At 41.2% G+C, this 23,079-nt stretch overlaps 1 protein-coding gene across 2 annotated transcripts; it reads left to right on the forward strand.

The window, feature by feature from the left end:
• Nucleotides 1-154: 154 nt before the first annotated feature.
• On the forward strand, nucleotides 155-22,540 carry LOC125695074 (disks large-associated protein 5-like). Of its 2 annotated transcripts, none has more exons than XM_048949147.1 (19): nucleotides 155-276; nucleotides 2,868-3,118; nucleotides 4,762-4,970; nucleotides 5,417-5,509; nucleotides 7,072-7,156; nucleotides 9,281-9,379; nucleotides 10,435-10,505; nucleotides 12,367-12,632; nucleotides 12,875-12,993; nucleotides 13,076-13,205; nucleotides 13,576-13,661; nucleotides 14,118-14,278; nucleotides 14,801-14,893; nucleotides 16,412-16,631; nucleotides 17,649-17,880; nucleotides 18,229-18,286; nucleotides 19,818-19,929; nucleotides 20,362-20,411; nucleotides 21,306-22,540. In XM_048949147.1, exons 2-19 carry the CDS (start codon nucleotides 2,878-2,880, stop codon nucleotides 21,426-21,428), a joined length of 2,448 nt encoding a protein of 815 aa, XP_048805104.1. In that variant the 5' UTR covers nucleotides 155-276; nucleotides 2,868-2,877; the 3' UTR covers nucleotides 21,429-22,540. The 2 variants fall into 2 exon arrangements, with proteins under 2 accessions (XP_048805104.1, XP_048805105.1); XM_048949148.1 differs by lacking the exon at nucleotides 155-276 and adding an exon at nucleotides 1,883-1,974.
• Nucleotides 22,541-23,079: the final 539 nt, after the last annotated feature.

Consider the following 23,079-nt stretch of genomic DNA (forward strand, 5'->3'; position numbering starts at 1 on the left):
CAGAGGCTCCCACCCCGCGCAGCTCGCCAGCCAATGAGCGGCAAGCGCGGGGTGGGGCAATGCTCAGCGCAGCCAATGAGCATCAAGCTCGGCGATGACGCTGACCAGTAAACAGCTCACTACGCGAGTTAGGCTCTGCCCATCAACCGTCCGTTAGGAGGGAGCCAATGAAAGCCCGGTGATTGGCCGGAGCTAGCCAATCAGAGGCGCCAGGTGAAATTTGAAAGCGAGTGGAGGCGGCAGCACTGAGGGAAGCGGAGCGGCGGGCCCGGCAAGGTATGAGCGGGGCTGGCGGGCGCGGGAATGGCTTCGTGGCTTCGGGACGGAGAACCTGAGGCAGCCCTCAGGGGGAGTTGGGAGGCGATGTGCGGTTTGCTGTAGTACCCGAGGATCCGGGTCCTGAATCGGGCCGCGTTCCGTCTTTAATATGTTATTTGTGTTTGCTGTAATCTGTAAGCACTGGGGCTATATCAGACTACTGCTTTCTTCCTGGCCTTTCTTAATCCAGGATGTGGGATGAGGGTATCTTTGTGTTAAAAGTGAGTGGGGAATCTGTCTCTACCTACATTGCATTTGTTTTCTTCAGATTTCATATGGTCGTGTCTGCAAGATTAATTGCTCAAAAGCAATTAAAAAGCTTTAAAAAGCTTTTTTTTTTTTTTTTTTTTTTTTTTTTTTTTTTTTTTTTTAATCTTAAAAAGCTTAAAAGTTCGCTGTTAATGCTTATCCGTGGCAGAAGGACCTAAGAAGGCCTATAGTACAATAGCTGGAGCCACGCTTTCTTAAAATGGAAGACAAAGCATGAAAGTCCTTGAAATGTGTTAAAATCTTTGCCAGGTTTTTGTAAGCTTGCCTGATACCTAACAGCTACTGTATGGCTCTGGTACCTTCCACAATTTAAAAAACATGTGTGCAGTCTGGATAGGCTGCTGTGTTTATAGAGAACAGATAAGGAGACTCAAACATTGGAAATTTGACCTATAAATTGTCGGAGTCCTGAGGATTCCCTGTGTATAATAGCATGTATTTTTTCTGACAGCTCAGGCAGAAGCTTCGTGATCTCTGCTCATACTTTGGTACATTTAGATGGTATCTCCCTACTTTGCTCCCCTGTTCTTTGCAGACACCCAAGCCTAAGTGCTGCTACAGAGTAATTAAAGAGATAAGGAGAGAATCATTCTGATGTTAACAAAGCCAGGTACCCATCCTTGGGCAGATAGACTCCTTGAGTAGCTTGCTAAGTGTCACAGTTCTAAGGAGGAATCAAGTAAGGTGGGAGTCTGGAGGGATGGCTCTTGCAGGATTGATGCACCCAGTATTAATCTTAGAATGGCCTGGGTTGAAAAGGACCACAATGATCATCTAGTTTCAACCCCCTGCTATGTGCAGGGTCGCCAACCAGCAGACCAGGCTCAGAAGTGAGCAGTTGGGATCATACACAGACAGCTAGCTTTTAGTTGAAAGAAATGTCCATTTAGTTTGGATAAACTTCTTGGCTGAGCCTCTCAAATCTTTAATATTATCATCTTTACCACCATGATGTCCACAGAGGATGGCTGTAAGGTCTTGATGGTAACTGCTGCTTTTAAGAATGGTTTTCTTTTGGTGGGTATTAAAAAAAACCTGCCTATTGTAGGTGGTAGAGAGTAGAGGTATACTTCCACTGTTTTCTAAAGGGTTTTTAGTGACCCTGTAGAAACTACTAACAAGATCAGCCCAAAGATGATTATTGGAGAAGTTCATGTATTAACATTCCTTAATTGCTTACCTGTAAATTGGGGTAAATATGACCTGTGAACTGTGGTAGACTCCATCTGGTCATTTGCAATCCTTAACTGGCATCTTTAATGAATTTCTGGAAGTTGGAACATAAAATGAAAAGACCAATGGAAGACATTAACCAATCAGTTGGTACTGACATGCACCAGGACATGCTTCCAGGATCACATGGAAGACATCTGGTCTCTGACTTGGGTACTTTAAGCTGAGTTTTGCTTTTTTATTTCCATTTGATCATTTAAACTTCCTTAAGCTGTTTTGTCCTCCTGCAGTGCTAAGCATATTGGGGAGAAAAAGATGCAAAGCATAGCCATATAGATTTCTGACTCATTCATTGTCTCTAATATCTATCCCAAGCCCTTCCAAATGGCTGTGCAAGCCCTGCTAGTGATGTGCAAGTTATTCTGGGCATAGCTACTGCCATGAAGTTGGGCACAAGGAGCTGCCACTCCAGCCCCAGAGCACAGACTCACCTTATATTTCCCTCCCCAGAAGCATGAGAACTCTCAAAAAGGCTTCAGTAGGTGCAGGGATTCATGCTTTTTGCATTGCAGTAAGCACAGCATGTACAGATCAACTGTTGCTTTCATCAGGTCTTCCTCAAGTTAAAAAAGTAGGCAAAAATCCTGCTGGAAATAAATGCTATTGTGTTACAGTTGCATCCTGGAAACTCAATTAGGAGCCAGAGCCAAATACTCTGATGCATGACAAAAATGCCTTGCCATCAGATAGGGCATAAAGTAAATGCTTAGTGGCAATGCTGCTTCCAAGTATTGTCCTACAACCTTGTCATTTGCTTGCTTGTCTCCTTAACGAGAAAAACATCTGTGTTGAAAACAGGCTAGTCAGTCCCTGGCAATGACAAAGCCTTCCCTGCTAATTCTGTCTCAGAGTTGATTACTTAGCAAGCAAACGAGCACCTTGACTACATAAAATGAAGAGTCATTGCTGAAACTGTCATTTGTACATGTACCAGAGCAAATGCAGCAATGAAGAAGCTAGATCTATCTTTGTGACATACAAACTCGAACAAAAAGGGCACAACAAACCTTGTCTCCTTTTTTCCTCTCGTTACCATTTTTGTTCAGGATAATCAAGATGGCTGCTACCTCCCACTTTGTCGGTCGGTACAAAAAGGATTTGAGCACAGAAACCATCAGAACGAAAGTTGCTCGTAGAAAATCCATGCTCCAAAAGGAGAGCAGACACAAGTTGTTTGAAAAGGGCAGACAGTTTGGACTGACAGATGTCAATGTTCAGGTGTCAAAAACGAGGGGGATTTCTCAAGGAAGTGGGGCAAGCGAAACGTGCTTGCAGGAGAACAGCAGTTTGAAACAGAGTAAGTAAAGCCTTGTTATATAGCTTTTTAATTTGTTAAATGTGGTCTCCATGTTTTAATTTATAACTATCAAGAAAATAGACTTAATACCATCCTTTATGACTCCAGGACTGTTTTTAGTCTTAATTTTGTCCACAGCCTCCTAAGGAAGGATGCATTGTGCTGTTAATATTCGCTAGGATGGCTTTGTTATTCAAGAAGTGAACCTTCGATTTATAATCTCATCTCTGTAAAACTGTCTGTCACATGCTTTAAGAATGGTTAGAAATTGGCAATGTATCTCACAATTTTATTTTTAATTTACTCCTTTTTGTCAATTTCTCCTTTCTGTGGGAAAACGAGTCTTGCACGTACTGGATTCTGCCTGTGTGGCTCTTCTGTGTGCTGATGGCTAAAGAACTAAATAACTCTTTAATGATATTAAAGTGTTCTCCACCTTCAGTATTTGGATAGGAAAAAATAATTGAAGGAAAGACTCAAATCCCCATGGAATCACATCAAATACATAACTTGAGAAATTACAGCCTGGTCATCTTTGATGAACTTTAACATCAGTAGGTTTGTTTTGTTTTTCCAGACAGACACGTCACGAGGTTTTGTTCTCTCACATTTCATGTCATTTACTCTGAGCTTCCAGCAGACTTCAGTATTTGGTATCTAAAGCTGACTTGATCTTCAGCGTCCAGTGATAATTAAACAACTGTAGAGTTGACTGCAACTCATTGAACATGGCCATACAGTCCATGCAAGTATTTCAGTAGAGAAGCTGGTACAAAACAGCTAATCAACAATCTAATGCCTAAGTGTTTACTTTAGTACTAATAGCCTTGCAGGAACAGCCTGTACACTATAAAATGGCATGAACTTGCAGCATTTCTAGCATGCAGATTTGAGGACGTGTATTTGTAAGCTGGAATTTATCACTGAATACATTGCAGAGAATTTAGGCTTTTAGCAAGCTGACAGATTGTGTGTTTATGTTATAAAACTTACATTGAAAAGTATAGGCATGTACTCCAGGCAGTCATTTTATAGAATTCTAGCATGGCCTGGGTTGTAAAGGAGCACAGTGCTCATCCAGCTCCAACCCCTGCTGTGTGCAGGTCACCAACCAGCAGCCCAGGCTGCCCAGAGCCACATCCAGCCTGGCCTTGAATGCCTGCAGGGATGGGGCATCCACAGCCTCCTTGGGCAACCTGTGCCAGTGCCTCACCACCCTCTGGCTGAAAAACTTCCTCCTCATATCCAACCCAAACCTCCCCTGTCTCAGTTTAAAACCATTCCCCTTTTCCTATCACCATCCACCCTCACAAACAGCCATTCCCCTCCTGTTTATGCACTTTTCAAGTACTGGAAGGCCACCATGAGTTGTCCCTGGAGCCTTTCCTTCTCCAAGCTGAACAACCCCAGTTCCCCCAACCTTTCCTCACAGGAGAGGTGCTCCAGCCCTCTGATCATCTTAATGGCCCTCCTCTGGACCCGCTCTAAAAGTTCCACATCCTTGTACTCTTCTTGCTAACCTGGTGTGTTCATCTTGGGTCTTGCAACATTTGTCTAGCAGTTCTCCAACTTGCTTAGTTTCTGACTTTGACTTGGATGAAAAATATCTCCAATGTAATAAATCATGTCTGTCTTTACCTCAGAACAATCTACAGATGCAGCCACCAAGAGGGTGAATGAACGCAGGGAAATGCTTCAACGCTATAAAGAAGAGAAGGAGCTCCGAAAACTGAAAGAACAAAGAGAAAAAGCAAAAAAGGGTGTGTTTAAAGTTGGGTTATATAAACCTACTGCTTGTGGATTTCTTTCACTTGCACCTGAAGTTCCCACAACAACAAAGCCAAAAGAAAAGGTAATGAGAATAACATTAAATTTCTAAATGAGTCTTATGTAGCATATGACATTAAAACTTATGGTTATGTAAGTTTTATGCAAGTTATGTGAAGTAAATATAGTATAAAGAATTCATAAATATTTTGTAATAAGGAATGGTAAGGGAGTAATTTCATTCTTTTTTTAACAAAGCAGGAAATACAAGAAATGTGTTAATTTTTGTAGTTGTGACTATGGCCTCAGTTCAAAAAATAGTGATTCACCTGCAAATAAAAGCTAAGCTGTTTTAGAACTGGTAACTTGTTTGTATTCAGTCCATCTGACTTTTTCAAATCACTCAATATGTTTTGACTCTCAAGTGCACAGGCTTGTTGCTTTACCTACTTAGGCTTCTTGCTCACTCTGGCAGTGATGGCAGGGAGACAAAGGTGTATGTTAACCTTGTTTCCTTGGGAATGTTTCCAGGCAGCTCCTGCTTTCTCTGAGAGGATTACTCGATCAAAGGCCAAGAACCAAACAGAAAAGGCTGCGATATCAACTGCATTGAAGCCCTCTACGGTTTGTCCCTTAAATGAACTTTAGTGAATAAACTGGGAGAAAAAGATGCAATTATCCTTGAGCATGTAAATCAGGGTTGTATTCTGATGTGAAAAATGATACCTCCAAGCAGGTTTTCCTGATGAAAAGGGCAGATTAGGTCAGAAAAGCTTTCAGCAAGCTGATAGAATTTATTGTGGTGATTTGAGTGTTGTGTTGAACTGAGCTACAGAGTTTGATTGAGTCAATACAGAGAAAAGTGCAATGATCTTTCAGATTCCTTTTTCCCTGTGAAATATTATTGCAGTCAGCAAGGAATGCAAGTAAGAATAGAGGCAGTAATGAGACTGAAAGTAAATACTTTGGCTTGGAGAACCTGTGAAGCTCTCCTGGCTGCAGAAAGTCTTTTGTGAATGCAGACTATGAAGTCAGTTCTTCTTCTGCATTTCACTGCAGCTTCAGAAAGTTGAACCCAGCAAATGGACTGCTTGTTACACACTGTACGTTTTTGCTCTCACAGTGGGGAAGAGCACTTGTTCTTAAAATTCAACCTCAAAGCATTATGGTATGTTATGCCATCTTATTTAGCTACCTGTTTAAAGGTGTGTGATTGAGATGTCCATCAGACCCCATACATTTGATTGCATGGAGCCCGTAGTGACAGATCTGAAATCTGATTGATTTGGCATCTTAATTTCATACTGATGAAGTACCTAACTTGTAGAATATTTTACCCCACATTAATGTATGTAAGACTATCACTGCCAAATGTATTATTTTCAACAAGCTGGGTATGAAGCTGTTTTATTTTGAGAATTTCCTATGCAAGAAGATCTTTGTCTTGTACTTTCCACCTATTTGGGATAATAAGTAAGTAGAACCAGTGGCTAGAAGTCCAAGAAGACGTAGCAGTTGTGCAATCTTCCATTTAATGCTGCAGCCTTCAAGCCTTATAAATGAAGATGTATGTTGTTGGAAAGCAATTACTGTAGCTATCACCCATGATTAATCTTTACTGCTAAAAGTTGGAGTCAATTCACTGTTGGCATATCTTACTAGGAATCTTGATAGGCTCGTGGTTTTATTTGTATTAAAAAGTAGGTTTTCTGAGGAATGTCATCTGCAGTAATCTGCAAAGGGAGCTTTAATTTGCATCTAGCAATCTTGCCTTATGTAATTTGAATGCATTTGGAAGGTTTCCAATCCTGGCTGCGCAAAGGGAGAACTGAGTTAATTCTGATCTTTTTTTTTCTTTCCTCAAAAGTGGCTTTTAGATCACACAATATGTACCAAGATGCAACAGTAATTACCATCTACTTTCAGAGTAAATTGAGTAATTTTCTTCATTCTGTTAGATAAAATCTTAATTAGTTGGTATTTTAATATCTGAAATGAGCTATTTTAGTTATCCTTAATATCACTGGCATTTTTACCTTTGTAAAACCTTTGTAAAACAAATACCTTGGTTCTAAATTACCTGCCTTTTGTTTTACTGGAGCCTAGGAGAGCAAGATGAGGAAAGAAGCTGGGCTACTTCACTTTGGCAATCTTGGTGCTTCATGCAATGTGATGTTCCTTTGTAGGTCTGTGCCAATGGGCAGAGCGTGCGCCCTGCACAAGCAGCACGTAAGCAGATGAGCACAGAGAAAATGGCTGCAAAAGGCAAAGGTATGAAACTAGAACGATCCCACATCTGGGTCTGAAAGGACATGGCTGTTATGCTTTTGAGCCAGTAGTTGTAGCACTGTGAGAGTGAGGCAAGGAATGTTTTTAGGAAACATCCCCAGTGTGTGTGTTGTTGGGGTTTAGGGAACAACAGAGTTTTTAGGATGACAGTTTCTTGCCATTAGAACAAAGGCAACTGCTGAAAGACTATGGATCATGTGACTGTAGGTGTTTTATGTACTTGTAGCTTCTGTAGACTGGGGGAGGTGGAATGCAGGATATTTAATGCAATTGTGGTTACTGGTGATCACTGCAGGAAAGGGAGAAGGAGGTCAATAGGCAGAATTGCATGGCTGCTAGCTGTCTGACAGCTGGAGCAATACAGAGCTTCCTATTTACCTCTAAGGGAAATATCACATGTTGCTGCTGTTATTATAGATTAAATGACTGGAAAAAACAAGAGATAGCTGATAGAAGTAAAATATGCATTTTGGTGTTACAGCTCTCCCCCAAAACAGCTAATTATGTGAGCTGTAAATATTTTGAGTGAAGTTTGATACTATGCAGTAGTTATGCTACGTGAAACTTGTTGCATAACGTGACACTGAAATAGGTTTAGAAAGAATGGTCTTCTGGCAGAGCACGTGAGCAATACAGCACAGGGAGCAAGAGCCCCAACTTCTGATACACACTGATGTAACTGAGTACATGTGTGGTTGTCTGCTTCCATAGATGACAAGCACAATCTGTTGTTTTCATATTTCAAAACAGCTCCTTCTGTATCTGTCTAGCTGTTGCACTTCCAGAGTGAAGATTCCATACATTTCTCGAGAAAACAAAACAAAATCAAACAAAACCAACCCAAGCCATCTCTGTTTAAGCAAGTAGAGAATACATTTAATAATAAATTCTTCCTGGTAGTGCTGCAGTGTCAAGGCTTCAAGTTGTTAATGCTAAGTCACGTAGAATAGTTAACACATGATATTCTGTAATTCAGTGTGAAGTTATTTTCACATCACCATGTAATTAAGTCAGCAAGCAGCAGATGTCTATTTAAACAAATTTCATTCATGCTTTCAGTGAATGCTGAACAGATTTCTCATCAATGTTTGAATAACAATTAAAACATTAATTTAGATTGATCACTAGATTTGATAATGCTTTTGGGGAATGAAGACTATGCATTATGTGCTTAAACACTAGCATGGAAACGTTAGGGAAGTGTATGTTTGGGTAAATCCAACATTATGGTTATTCAGCAAGTAATTTTTTTCCCAACTTATCAAACAGCAATTCTGTGGGAAGCAGAGCAGCATTGTAAGAGACAAATATCATTAACAATAACCAAGTGGGCTACTTGATTTCCTGCAGATACAGAAAGGCAGAGCATGAAATCAAGAGCTGTTAAATTTTTGTGTGTGTTAATGCTGCTGGTTTTGAAGGTAGTAAATAAAGGTACTAAAACACATGGATGAAAATGATTAAGATGGCAGTGCATGAGTCATATTTTATAAAAAAAATATTTCAGGTATGATTAAAATTAAAGGATACTTTAACGTTGTTTAATAAATTCACACTTTAGAATGCTTTACTGTAATGACCAAGGCATCATTGGGTGTTACAGAGTTGCTTAAGATTCCAGCTGTGCAGATAACTACCAGTTATTCCTCCAGAAAGCTTCATCTGAAAGATAGGATGATGTCAACTCAGTGATTGCAGGAGCACTGAGGAGGGTTCCTTAAGCCTTGTGCTTAGCATCTGGCATGCTGATATGTTGGTCTTATCGTGACACTGGAAGCACTACTGTAAAATGAAGATGTTTTCTGTCAAGGTTCTGCAGAGCATTGCCTTGGTGCCAAGGCTGAGCTGTGCTGCCTTTGTTTAGCACAGAAGTGACAAAACCACTCCTTGATTCTGGTTGGTGGCCCTGCCTGTGGCAGGAAAGTTGGAACTCGATGATCCTTTGGGTCCCTTCCAACCCAAGGCATTCTATGATTCTAACAAACTAATGCAACTGATATTTACTTGTACAGCTTTCTGATCACTGCAAAACCAAAACTTTTTATTATACTACTTAAACGCATCACCTGAGCAAGCTTTGTAATCTCTGGAATTAATATTTCTTAGTGTTGCAGCCTTCAGTCCAGACAGCATCAAATGTAAGAGTCACCAGAGCAGCTGCCTCTGCAGCTAGACAGGTGCCAAAAACAGCTGCAGCTGCTACTGGTAAGTGAGGCAGTAAGTATAGCTGTGTATAACTATACATGTGTAGCTGGTATCTAAGCATTTCATATGGTGTACAGAGGTGTCCTGGCTGATGCTGTGTGCGTGAGTACTGGAAACGACATGTGAATTTGTACTGCTGTTAAGTTCACTGTCAAGTGATACGCCAGGGCAGCGTTGTCTTTAGGGTCTTGTTTATCCCAGACACTCTGCTCTGGAGATACGTATCAGCTTGTTCTGAACTGGCTTAGCACGCTACATTCTGCTGTGTAGCATCTCTTTGGAATAGATAGACCAAAGCAATCATGCTAAATTGTCACATAAGAAACTGAGCAAATACCCATGACTTAAAATCTCACCTGGAACTATGTTGGAATATTTAAATAACGATGCTGAAACCAACGTTGGGCAGTTTGCTGTAAAAATCCATCTGTGTGGGCTGTCAATATCAATAATTATAGATTGAAAGAACAAAAACTGGACTGGTAAAGATTTGCCAGTTTGGTGCATTGCTGCTTAAGGATTGATAAGACTCATAAAGAATAGCTATGTCTGCACAAGATGGGAGCCCATATTCTCCAACTCAGGAATTTTTTCTTCATGTTTGCTTACTCAAGTAGGGGAATTTGATGGTTTAATGAAGGGGATATTTTTAGTAGTATGATCTTGTCCTCATGATAGTAATGGTTTTGGTCCATCTGTAGAAGTCCTGTGCCATGCATAAAGTCACAATCTAAACTCATTTGACTTCAGTCACTTCAGCCTTTGAGGAAATGAGGTGACTCTTTTGAACACCTGATGATGTGTGAAGGCTAATGGCTTAATGAATCTCTTTTCCCAGTGATTTATCTCTTATTAGACTGTTAAATCCTAGGCCAGGTTTTCTTTTGAATGAACACTTGCAATTAGGTATCTGCCCTTTAGTTCCCTCCCACTCAAGAAGCAAAGCCATCTCTCCCTGTCTTTAACCACCAGACTTTTGCATCAATCTTTTGAAAATGCTGGTGAATGATTCTTTTAATCAGATGTGTTTTGATTTGGAGTTTGTTCCTCTTCAGGTAACATGTCACAGAGAAAGCCAGCAAATGCAGCAAAGCAGAAGAAAGCAGTCAAACCTGATGTCATAGAGGTAGGTCATGAAATATTTGAAATGGAAAAGCTGATTTAAGAGCCAGTACAAATAGTAGTGCACGTGTTTCTTAAATATAGTTGTATTTGTGTGTCAAAGTAACAGGAAGCTCACTGATAGATTTTGGGACAAAACTGTACTTATGTTGTACTGTTAAGACCTAAGACTAAATTTGCTTTGCAGGTGTGGATGACTTGTCTACCAATCCTCCAGCTTTGGACAGTGATTTAAGCTTGAGATCTTGCATGACAAATCTTTTACGTGATGTTTCCACTACTTAACATAAAAAAAAGACCTTTTTCAGTTTTCTGGTTGTAATGAATGTTTATAAACTTCATACGGTGCGTTTATTCCTGCAGCTTACTCTGAATGCATCCCTTCAGTGATCAGGGAATTATAATGTGAGGCTTTAGAATCTGAGGATGAAATGCATGTTCAGTTTTTGAATGCCGAGAACATGGTGAATATCATAGGGGAAAAGATTCCCAGCTATAATTAAAGATGGTCACTTTTGTTATCCTACTGAAAATGCAGACCAAACTTCACTGCTTCTGTGTAGAGACCACTGTATTTGAATGCAGTGTGTCCTCCAATTCAGGTTCCTAAATGATTCATGTGTGCATTCATGCCCTGACAGTCCTGTGCAGAAGCATCTGTTTCCTTCCCTCTCCCTACACTCCACTCTTCCCTCTCATTTAGTGCTTCCCCCACAGCTCCCTTCTCCAGTTCTATTTCAGCAACTGCAGCTGTGTACAAGCATTGTCTTCAAGCTGGTTTCTTTGTGCACAAACACTGACAGGAGGTAAAAGGCACTTGTATCTTAATTCAGATAAGGATCTCTTCACAAGCAGGAGTTGCTAGATGCTGCCGGGTGGTAAGCCCTTGCTGTAACCTTAGTCATATTGCCACAAGAAATCTGTTAAAATTCAAAGCTTACATTCCAAGCAAGGGTATCTAAAGTACAACAAAACTTCCAGTGTCTTGAAGATACATCTTTGCTCAAGAAACAGTCTCAGATCTTTTGGCTAATTTGAGCTAACAATATCTCAATACAAGTACCTCAGAAATGTTCTGAGTAATTGCCTTGTTGCTCATCTCATAGGAATGTGAACTTCCTTCTCTTTCAACAACATTCTCTGCTTTTAAGTGCACTTGTACTCTCCTTTTCTTGGGCTGCATTCCTCAACTATCACAGAATCACAGAATGGCCAGGGTTGGAAGGGACCTCAAGGATCATGAATCTCCAACACCCCTGCCACATGCAGGGCCACCAACCTCCACGTTTAATGCTAAACCAGGCTGCCCAGGGCCCCATCCAACCTGGCCTTGAACACCTCCAAGGACGGGGCATCCACAACCTCTCTGGGCAGCCTGTTCCAGTACCTCACTACTCTCTGGGTAAAGAATTTATCAACTTTTGTTAGTTTGTTCTTCAACCTTTAAGTTAGGTTGTGTGTATAAACTGATTATTCCACAGGCCTAGTTGGATTTGGAGCCAGTATGCTACTCAGCTCTTGAGGAGCTCATCACCTTCAAGCATTTTCCTCTAACAGTGAGAGAAGCATCTGCTGGTTTGAATTACTGCTCCACTAGGCCAGGTGTTCTGCTGCTCTGGCCCCTTCAGTGGATTATTACATTCCTCGTAGTCAATTGCTACTACTGCTGTGAGAATGATTTGCAGGTGTCAAAAGCTAGTTGGCCTATGGTAAATCAAGACTTCTGTACATGCACGCAGTTGTAGAAAGCAAATTACCTGAAATTGTTTCTTTTATGTTGGCTTTCAAGCAGTCATCTTACAATTCTGCTAACATCTATTAGTAAACACTTTGTGATTTGGTAATATGGTGCTTCTTTTGTGCAGATAATTCCTTTTAAACACGAAGTGAACGAAAATGCTCCACTGGACCCAGTGATTTGTTCAGCATCAGAACTTAAACAGGAACAGACATCTGTAGAAAAGAACAACTCTGCTCCTGGAAGACCCAGAACGCGCTCCTTTGCACCACAGAATTTTGTGTTTCAGCCCTTAGAAGGACTAACAGCCTACAAAGTTACACCCATGACTCCATCTAGGGCAAATGCATTTTTGTCACCTGATGCCTTCTGGGATTTCTCCAAATCTCCAGTGTAAGATTCTTGCTTCTAATAACCTAAAATGCAATGCAGCTTTTGTGATGCTACAGAGGAAGTGGTGTTTCTGTCGTGAGATTCCATGTGTAACAAGTTGTTGATACACCTGATCACAGTTGTTGTGTGAACCGAAAATAGTCTTCAGAATTTTGAGGTCTTGTGTGTTTGGTCATATTTGAGGTCAATTTCTCAACATTTCTTAATTCTTAAGCATATCTTTTTTCTTTTTTTCCCCTTAGTAATACAGTTGAAAAATCCAGTGAAACTAAGGTACAGGAGCCTAATTTAAGAAGTCAGATTTCACCTTCTGATCAAGACATTCAAGAACAGCAAGTGACTACAAGTTTGCAAGGAGAAGGTATCAAGTTCACGTATGGTTTATCACTGTACCTTTTCTAGTTTTCACCAGATTCTGAGTAAATGCCTTCCATATTTCTCAGCACACGAATCAGATAAGGAGGCTTCCATTCAGAGATCCAACGAAACAATTCCTGTATCTACAGAAATGGCAGTGACAGAAACAAAGTCGGGTGATATAAGAGAGCAAGAGCATGATGTGCCCTATTTCAGGTTTGTGTCTATTTGTTTGCCTTCCTGGTTGTCTGTTCTGGGTCCTGAACGAGTAACAACTTGCAAACAGTAGCTTATGATGGTTGATGTCTGTCAGTAGCAATTTTGGTGGTCATCATTGCTGTCTTTCCTATTGTTAGTGCAAGTAAAGAATATGAAATTCTGAAGACTAATGCTCCATCCTGTGTACATAAAGCTTGAAAGTAATATAAATTACATTACAGCTAGTCTTAACTGAAGCAATCTAATGGGTTCTGCTCAAAGACTGTGTAACTTGTCTGAAAGCAAAAGGGGAATAATAATTAACAGTTACAAATAGTGACAACAGTTGGAACATCCTCAAATTACTTTTCTCATTATTTATTTTAAGAAACATTCTACAGTCTGAGACAGAAAGACTGATGTCTCAGTGCCTTCAGTGGGATGGAAAACTTGAGCTGGACATTCCAGAGGATGGTAAGACTGAGCTGTGATAGGCATAATTAGTAATAGTAGGCTCATCTCCTAATGTTACATCTTAAGTGTGATGTTTGAAGTGACAGTAGTGAATGCTGAGCTGCTGGTAGTTAATGTTGAAGTGCCTCTTGCTTTTCTGTGAAGTCTAAGTATGTCTGAATGCATGAGATTTAAGAAATATATATAAATGTTTTAACTTGCCTGTGCTTTTTTTATTTTAAAGACTTGCAGAATTGGTAGCAATTGTATTTTTATTTTGTTTGAAAGGAAGGTTAGAGGATTTCAGTGGAGAGATGGGCTGCAAGTAAACTGCATTGCAGGTCTGAGCTTAGTCTAAAGAGCAAGCAGATTCCAAACTCTTCAGTTACTTATTTATATCAGTTGTGGAATGATGGCTTATTCCAGTATATTCTAAATACATTCTAATTTCTTCCCTTGGTTTCTTGTTACCATCAGCTAAAGATCTCATTCGCACAGCAGTTGGTCAGACAAGACTGCTTGTAGCAGAAAGGTTTAAACAGTTTGAAGGACTGGTGGATAACTGTGAATTCAAGCGGGGTGAAAAGGAAACGACGTGTACAGACTTGGATGGATTTTGGGATATGATTAATTTTCAGGTATGTCCTTGCAGGTTTACTTACTGTAATAAATACACATGATGGAGGTACTTACCAACAATGCAGTGAATCTATTTTATTCATTTGAATATTCAGACTCAGATATTTTTTTCTGTTAAAAATGTGTCCTTGCTGAACGTTTTGTAGCAGTGAATAGCACCAGCTGGTATGCTGTGGTTTTAAACTTCATGGACCAGTTAAGCAATCTTTTGTAGAACCAGTTACTGGAAAAAGATGTCTTACTTAGGCTTGCTGTATCTCTGGGGGCAGTTCAGGTTTCTTCTGGTCATCTGCTGGTTTACACAGAATCACAGAATTGTAGGGCCTGGGGGGGACCTCTAGAGATCATGGAGTCCAACCCCATTGCAAAGCTTTAGTTTGCTTTGGTGTTTGAAGCAGAAGTATTTAACAAATAGAAGCATGGCTGTGCATTTCATCTAACTTCCTAAACCAGTGGTTTTTTGTGTGTGAATGTTGTAAATCTTGTAAATTAAAGTTGGACTTCTCTGGGATTTCCAATAGATTGAAGATGTGAATAAGAAATTTGATAATCTGCAGAAGCTTCAAGATAACAAATGGCAACCAGTTGCTGTACCAGGCAAAGAAGCTGTCAAGGTACGTATGGCTCCTAAAGCATTCAGATACAACGATGTACTGAGATATTTAAAATAATTGGTAAGCTGTTGGAGTCCTGAATACTTTTCTTAAATGAAAGTTCCTTTTAATGCCCTGCTTATAGATGTTGGTGATGATCAAAAAGTCCAGTGAAATTCTTCTCAAATTTCACCTTCCTTCCTTGCATCTTGCATGTGTGCTCAGAATTGGTGCTTTTGGTACTAGTTGCTCCTTTCTGTTGGGAAGATTAGAGCTGAGAATTAGCAATGGCTCATGGAGTCCTTGAACTCTTTGTTAGTAAGACAAATGAGTTAAATTTGAAACAGAAATTTACCCTTTGGATGTGAAACATTTTCTCTGAGCTGCCAGTGTTGGCACTGATGTGTCACAGGAATTTAGAAGTGCCTGGCAGTTTGAAGCAGTGAGTGCTAAGTGATAAAGGTGACTTATTAAGGTAGGACCATGGGCAGCTAATCCTCTGAGCATTAATAGGTCTGACACTGCCCCAAATGTGGGATTGATTATTGCAGAATAGGCTTTAATGTAGGTTATTTTATTGACATTTTGGTCTGGAATATAGAATCCTAGAATGGCCTGGGTTGCAAAGGAGCACAGTGCTCATCCAGCTCCAACCCCCTGCTGTGTGCAGGTCACCAACCAGCAGCCCAGGCTGCCCAGAGCCACATCCAGCCTGGCCTTGAATGCCTGCAGGGATGGGGCATCCACAGCCTCCTTGGGCAACCTGTGCCAGTGCCTCACCACCCTCTGGCTCAAAAACTTCCTCCTCATATCCAACCTAAACCTCCCCGTCTCTGTTTAAAGCCATTCCCCTTTGTCCTGTCACCATCCACCCTCATAAACAGCCATTTCCCTCCTGTTTATCCAGTCCCTTCAAGTACTGGAGGGGCACAATGAGATCTCCCTGGAGCCTTCTCTTCTCCAAGCAATATGTAGCTGTTCTTAATCACTCAGCATTAAGAATCATGTTCACATTGCCTGAACTCCATGCCATTCCTCAAGACTGCTCAACTGATCATAACAATGATGTGAAGATCAATAAGAAACTCCAAACATGGAACTGGAGGAAGTGTAGTCTTACATCAGCTGACCATAAACGTCTCAACTGTAGTTACTGTACACGACACAAAACTTCCTTTGAAATATGAATGCCAGGAGAGACTTCACTGCTTAACGAGTGTCTGCCCATGAGTTACTTTATGTCCGTGCCACTAGGAGTCCCTGCACCCCACTCTTTTCAAAAACGTGAACTACAGCAGTTAGAGAAAGCACTAAGGAAAATTTATACCAAGTATTTGTGAGCTGAGAACTTGGTGTGAGAAACTGACTTAAAACTGCCATTGTAAATGAACCTTGGCAGATAAATGGCAGACCAAGACTTTCTGGAGATAAACAGAGATCTTGTCTCTAGCAGAGGCCTGCTGCTGTCTGTGTCCAGCAGCCTCCTGGATGTTCACGTGCAGCTATTTGCCTGAAGCTTCTATTTTCTTTCTATTTCAGAAGCAGACTGTTCCAAATATGGTCTGTAAACCAAAGCTGGGAGCAGCTGGAAGGACTGCTGCCCGAAAGAGGCTTGCTGCTGTGAAAGCTGCTATGAGGGATAAAATGAAGCAGGATGGAGTTGCTGATAGTGCGTATCAGGATAAGCAACCGGAAGTAGAAAAAGTGGTTTTTGAAGCAGGATTTTTCAGAATTGAAAGCCCTGTAAAAAGCTTTCCAGGTGGGTGAAGCTTAATCATTATTTCTCTGACCTGAAAATGCTGAAGAGATTTGAAGCAAGCTCACTGCAGACAGATTATGCTGTTTATACTGGATATAACTCCAGTGCTAGGCACAATTAACGTTTCATCTAATGATTTGTTACGTCAGGGAACCAAAGTAAACCGTTCTGCATGATTGCCATAATTGCTCAAATCAGCACGATGTGAATTCTTTACCTACATACAGAGTTACAAGCAGTTGTATCCATTTTTTTTCTTAACGTACGTTTAGCAATGAAATTTTCATCTGGGCATTCCTAGACTTAGCAGGCAGCACGTTCAGAGTCAATGCAGGCTGATGGCTTTTATTTGTAAGATAGGAATTGGAATTAGTGTGAACTAAATTTTGCTGGCTTCCAGCTTGCAAATACAGCACACCTGTAATCAGAATTCATGTGCAACAAGATTGCAGTATATTCCAATCTGCTAGGAAAGCTGCTGGGAGCTTTTCTTGAGCAGAAGCTCCAAACAAGGCTGTAATTTGGGCATTTATCTTATTGCAATCTGTGAAGCTCGTGCTTTCTGTGATCCTGGTTTAACAGCTGCGCTGCTTCTCTCCCCTATTTCAAGTGCCAAAGATGATTTTGAGTTTCCAAAGATTCTCTCAATGAGTGTTATAAAAATCAATTAGGAATTTATCTTTTTTAATTCTATCAAAATTATATAATATGAGATATTGAGTTTCATGACAAGAGCTTCCACTGCGTAGATCTAATGAGAACAGCAAATCTCATTGTTTCAGGTTCTGTGTGAAGAGTAGTTGTGCTACATTGCTGAGCTGGTGTAAAGGTAGCTTTGTAACTTATTGCTGTGGTTGCCACCACATCATTTTTTCAGTTTCTGCTTGCAGTGTACAGAACAAATATAATATTTATGTAAAACACACAAGAAAAAGTAGAGTGTTACCAGCTAGAATCCTAACCATTCCATCTTCTGGAAATTGCTGTTGTAACAAAGCTTTAAATGCTCTTTTTCAGGTTCACTTTCAAAGACGCCTCGCAGATCAGGGCAGCAGACTTGGGAAGGTCTGACAGCTCCAAGATCATCCAGGAGAGCTTTGCTGCAGGGCAGCTCTGTGCCTTGTAACCCTGAGGATACAACTGCAAAACAAACGACGCCACTGCTCGAAGGCTGCCACCCAGCACAGCGTTTGGAAGTGCACCCATGTCCCACTGAAACAACTCTCCCTGGTGGTTTTCTTGAACAAAGGTAGCCACGTTCAGGCAGCTGTTAATTGAGCTTTGTGCAGCTAATTGTACAGTTTCAATTAGAAGAATTAATCTTAATGTCCATTAAGTGTTAACCTTCTTTCAGTGGGGGAGGGACAAAGGTTGTGAAGTTGTTCTGCCTTTTCCATCCCTCAAGCAGACGTTAAGAGCTCTGCCCAAATGTCGTCTCATTGCAGGCTAGGAGTTTGGGGGTTTTTTGTCCAGAAAACTTTATATAGCTGACTTGTGCCAAACCAGCAAGCAGAATTGGAAAGCTCATTTCAAATCAGTTGTGCACGTTGCAATCTTTTGATTGAGAAGAATTAAAAGATTGTTGTTTCTCTTTCAGCATTTCCCCAGCTGCAGAAGAACACAATCCTGTTGCTGGCGCAGCAGAGGGCACCTGGGTAAGTCATGCTTAGTTCATGTATGTCCTTTAAACATCTTTCTACTATTAACTGAAGACAAAGAGTGACAGATATTCACATCTTAAGTGGGTAGGCACCTTGATTCATTATCCTTGTGTGCAGAACAGTGATTTGATGCTTCAAATCTACCTATTGCAGCAGCTCTCGTTGCCTGAGGAAATTCAGTGCTGTGTTCAAAGCTTTTCCACTTGCTACTTTCTTGCCCTGTCCCACTCAGGATAAGGGTGCCCAAGTGCCCAAACCTGATCTGCTGGTTTCACAGTTGGTTTTTATTAGCCCTGGGTACCTGGATATCTGATCAAACATTCAAAGTACCTTTGGTGTTCCTCAGGATGAGGCGTTTTCCTGTTCTGTAGGACACAGATTAGGACTGCTGCAGCTTTCTTGCATTCTCTCTATTTTTGGAGCTACCTTTTGGAGCTCTTGTTGGCTCTGCTGTATGATGCTCATCACTTGTCCCAGCACAGCTCCTTCAAGCCCCCTCCTGTTTTTCTGGTGTGAATTTTTAAATGGATTTGCATTTGGGGGGCTAAGCCTAAAAGGAATAATAGTCTCTAGCTCTCTGGGTCTCTGTTGCCACATCAAAGCACAAGGCTGTTAAACTGTTCAAAGGTGCAGCAAGAGCATAGTTGGTAACACAGGCATCAGAGTTCAGGAATCTGTGTCCTGATGTGTCTGTGGGCTTGGTGATATGCCAGCTTCTGAGTAGCCATTGAAGTCCAGAATGCAGCCTCCACAGTAGTTCCTTTCATTGGGAATCTAGGGTCTTCATTTTTGTTACTTCTTGGATCTGTACATTGCTGCAGCAGTGTTTATATATACATACATGTGCACACGTACATGCTTGTGTTTTAAAGTCTGTTACTGTTTGCTCTTCTTTTTTTCTGCTGTTTTCACAAGTCACATGAGGAATTACTTGTTGGTGATGCTACTATCTGGAGAATCTGGCAATCTGTAACATTTGGTATTGCTGGTGGTATTTTTCTGAGGCAAAGTCTCACAAGAGAACAACCTCAGAATGCTTTTTGGCACTTTAAGTTCAAAATCCATTTGTGGAGGAATTTCCCTATATGCTCTTCAAAAGATAATCCCATTTATGAGGGTGCTTGGCAAATAGTTCACGGGAAATAAATCGCAGTGTTAAGCTCACAGCTTTGCTTTTCCTGACCTTTGTACAAGCTCAAGTTCAAAAGCTCTCTCTCCTAAATTGCCAGTGAGACCTGTAGATGTCATGTATGAATTGTTTAACACAATACAGATGTGTTGGTTGTTGTAAACTCGCTTCCCTTGAATGTCCTGGCCACCTCTTCTCCTTTGTGCTTGCTGCATCAAAGCTACCAAAGTGCCTTTTACAACAGACAAAACAGAAAAGGAAGCTTCCTGGTGTCATTCAAACTGCTTTATGTCCTGATTGCGCTGATGTTTTGCTTCTGCCTCTCTGGGAAGCAAACACAGCTGACATCTGAGCTCTACAGAGGGTTAGGAACAGTTAAAATTCCTGTTTTTTCAGGTGCTGGAAAACTGTAGCAGTGAATTAAAAGCAGTGGATGACATGGAAGAGATGGAACTGTCTGCTCCAGAGCAACAGGGCCAAGATCCCACCATGTGCAGCCCAGAGAAGGGTACGTGCACTGGGTTCAGCTTCACTCAGCCTGGAGAACCAAAAATGCATCAGATGGGTACACATCTTCAAGCTGTTGCAGTTTGTGGTATTGCTGGGTTATGTTTGTTCTACAGACTTTATAGTCTAAATATTACTCTTTGAAATCACTGCTGTTGTAGCTTTGTGAGTCTGTGTGTGCTTGTAGCAAAACCTGTGTTTGTTAGCATGACTTATGTGTGCTCTGCACATGAACAAACAGTTCCCATGGCTTCCCTATGTAGTTGCCCTGTGGTACATGAAGCAGAAAGCTTCTAGAAGAGGCTTGCAGTAGAAGTAGTTGCCAGCTGATCTGTTTTGCTTCAGTAAATGCAGGAAACAATACTGTTTTTTCAGCCTTAGCAATATCAGGCTAACCCTCAGAAGAAAATAACAAAGTGTTCTTATTTTTCAGACATTTTCTTGAGAGATTTGGCTTCCATTGACAGAAATCCTTCAGATACAGTAAGTTGACCTTTCAGTTTATTTGGCTACAGTCTGCTTGTTAACAATACCATTAACCTTTTCTGCAGAATCAGTTTCTACATGAAGTAAATTAAGCTCTGGAGGGTGATGTTATCAAACCAAAGCACACAGCTTACTCTAATAAATGCAGGCCACAATTCCTGTCCCCTTGTTCTGGCTCACACTCATTCCTCGTTGCACACATCAAACACAGGACAAATTGAGACTTGTAACAGAAGAATGACTGATCTCTTTGGGCTGATCACTAAAATGACTTCTCTTGTGGATTTCCTTGTAGATATTTACTAACATAATGAACCACCTGACCTCTTCCTTCCACTTACTTGGAGTTTTCCAGCTCTGTTCCTTCCCATCTCTATAGTTTTATCTTCTGCAGACAGAAGCAAGGTGCAGCAAGGAAAAACAGATGTACAAAAGCTTTCAAGCAGCTAAAAGAACTTGGTTGTACAGCTTTCTTGGTCTCAAATAGAAAAAAAAATCCTCTTTAACTTATAGATTACTGCATTAAGTAATGACTGCCTTCATAAAGGACCACCTACTGGCTCCTTATTTTCTGCCTAGAAATAAGCTTGCAGGATTCCTTAGGAAGGCCATGGAACTTGAAGTGGTGAATGACTTCTTCAAAGCGACATGCACAGCTCCAAGCACCACATAAAGACAAGGACGTGAGCATTTCTGCATCCACCAAACTGCTGTGCATTTCAGGAAGGGTTTCAGATTTCCCTGGCAGGTCTTTGCTGTGCATGTTGTGAAGCTGCAGTGTGCCCATAGGGGGTTTGCCATTAGCTTGTTTCGTGTGCCCTTGCAGTGCTGGTTTGTAGAGCAGACACCAGTTGCTTCTGAGTGCTTATTTCCCACTGATTTCTCCCATAGCCCATGCTGGATGCTGAGCTTCCCTTCACTCCAGTCAAGAACAACGTCCAGAAGTTCACAGCAGCTGAAAGGTTCAGTGACCTGATTGTATTTTCTCCTCTTTCTCCCTCTGGAGAAAAATGAATGACTGGAAATTTGAAATGAATAAATTCTATTCAGTAGAAAACAGAAGCTGTCTGGAACACCATCTGCAACCCCTGAGCTGTGTTCTTTGTGACACCTGTGCTATTTTTGAGTGGAACTTGGTAGAAAACTTGGTAACATTTCTGCTGTGAGCAGTGGTGCAGTCACTGCACTGTGCATATTGCTGTGCAGTTTGCTGGCTTTACCTCCTGCATCCAATGAAATATTCTGAAATATTCTTATTTGTTTATAATTTCATGTATTTCTTGTCTCAGAGTTATAAAACTGTCCACCTTAATTCTCTTCTGTCTTGGCTTTAATTACTTTGTGAGTTGTTTTTATGAGATGGGATATGGGTTGTGTAACAGACATGTTCCATTAGCTGCTCCTATCTCCATTTGTGATGAGGGCACCTCCAGAGGTGCCTGTTATCTACCCCAAAGCACTGTTTTGTATTCAGTGCTGTTGCAGCCTTTAGCTCCAGTACTCTGTGCATTAACTGCACCTAATCAGCAGATGGGATGAGGTTAGATTCTTTCCTTTCCTGTGGGATTTTTCCTATTGCCTAACAATCACTTGCTTGAATTTCTGCTGTTAACGAAGCATTTCAAAACCAGATAATATCTATTCCTTACAGTGTGTTAATAGGGATGGATTTTTGAAGATGCTCAGTGCTGAGCTGTGTCATTAAGTACCTTCAAGCTAAATTCCATTTTCTTTTTCATCTGGCAGTCCCTTAACCACTCTCCTTGAACGTTTGGCTGTTAACCTCAGCTTCCTCTTGCATCTTTCTCTCATCTGGACTAATCTATTTAAGCACAAGGAGTGTGCCAGTTCCTGCTACTCCAACATGGAGTTTATATGTAGTAGAATACCTCCAGTTCTTATATTTTTAAGAGGTGCCTGATCAGCCTGCTTCTTGTGATGCTGTTCCTTGTGTGCTGCACACATTCTTCCACTGGCCTTTATTGTCAGCTGAGCAAATGCCACACAAACCCTTCAGCAGAAGGCATTGTTGTTACATCTGGGGCTTTGTTGTTTGACTGCAGTTCTGACTTGGAAGTTGTGTACTGATAGCACTGAAATAAATGGAGGAAGCTGACCTGACCCAGGTTAATGTGCTGGAATGAACTTTTGGTTTTATAGATAGCTTCAAAAAGATAAAAGGCAAGTCAGTAAGAGCTCTTCACAGAATGGCCCGGGTTGGAAGAGACCTCAAGGATCACAAAGCTCCAACCCCCCACCACAGGCTGGGCCACCAACCTCCACATTTCACAGCAGCCCAGGCTGCCCAGGGCCCCATCCAACCTGGCCTTCAACACCTCCAGGGATGGACGGGGCATCACAGCCTCTCTGGGCAGCTGTTCCAGCACCTCACCACTCTCACAGCACACAACTTCCCCCTGACATCCAACCTCCATCTGCCCTCCCTCAACTTCAAGCCATTTCCCCTTGTCTTACTGTTATCCACCCTTTCAAAGAGTTGCCCCCCTCTTTATAGGCTCCCTTTAGGTACTGAAGGCCGTACTTCTCAGTGTTCAGAGCTGCAATGAATAGTGGTAACAGTGGCTCTACTAGTGGTGTGCCTGTCCTAGGCAAGAACTTTGAACATTGGGGTTGTTGTTTGGCAACTCCATGGATAAATGAAGCA

The sequence above is a fragment of the Lagopus muta genome, chromosome 6, assembly GCF_023343835.1.
Source record: "Lagopus muta isolate bLagMut1 chromosome 6, bLagMut1 primary, whole genome shotgun sequence".
Classification (NCBI taxonomy): Eukaryota; Metazoa; Chordata; class Aves; order Galliformes; family Phasianidae; genus Lagopus; species Lagopus muta.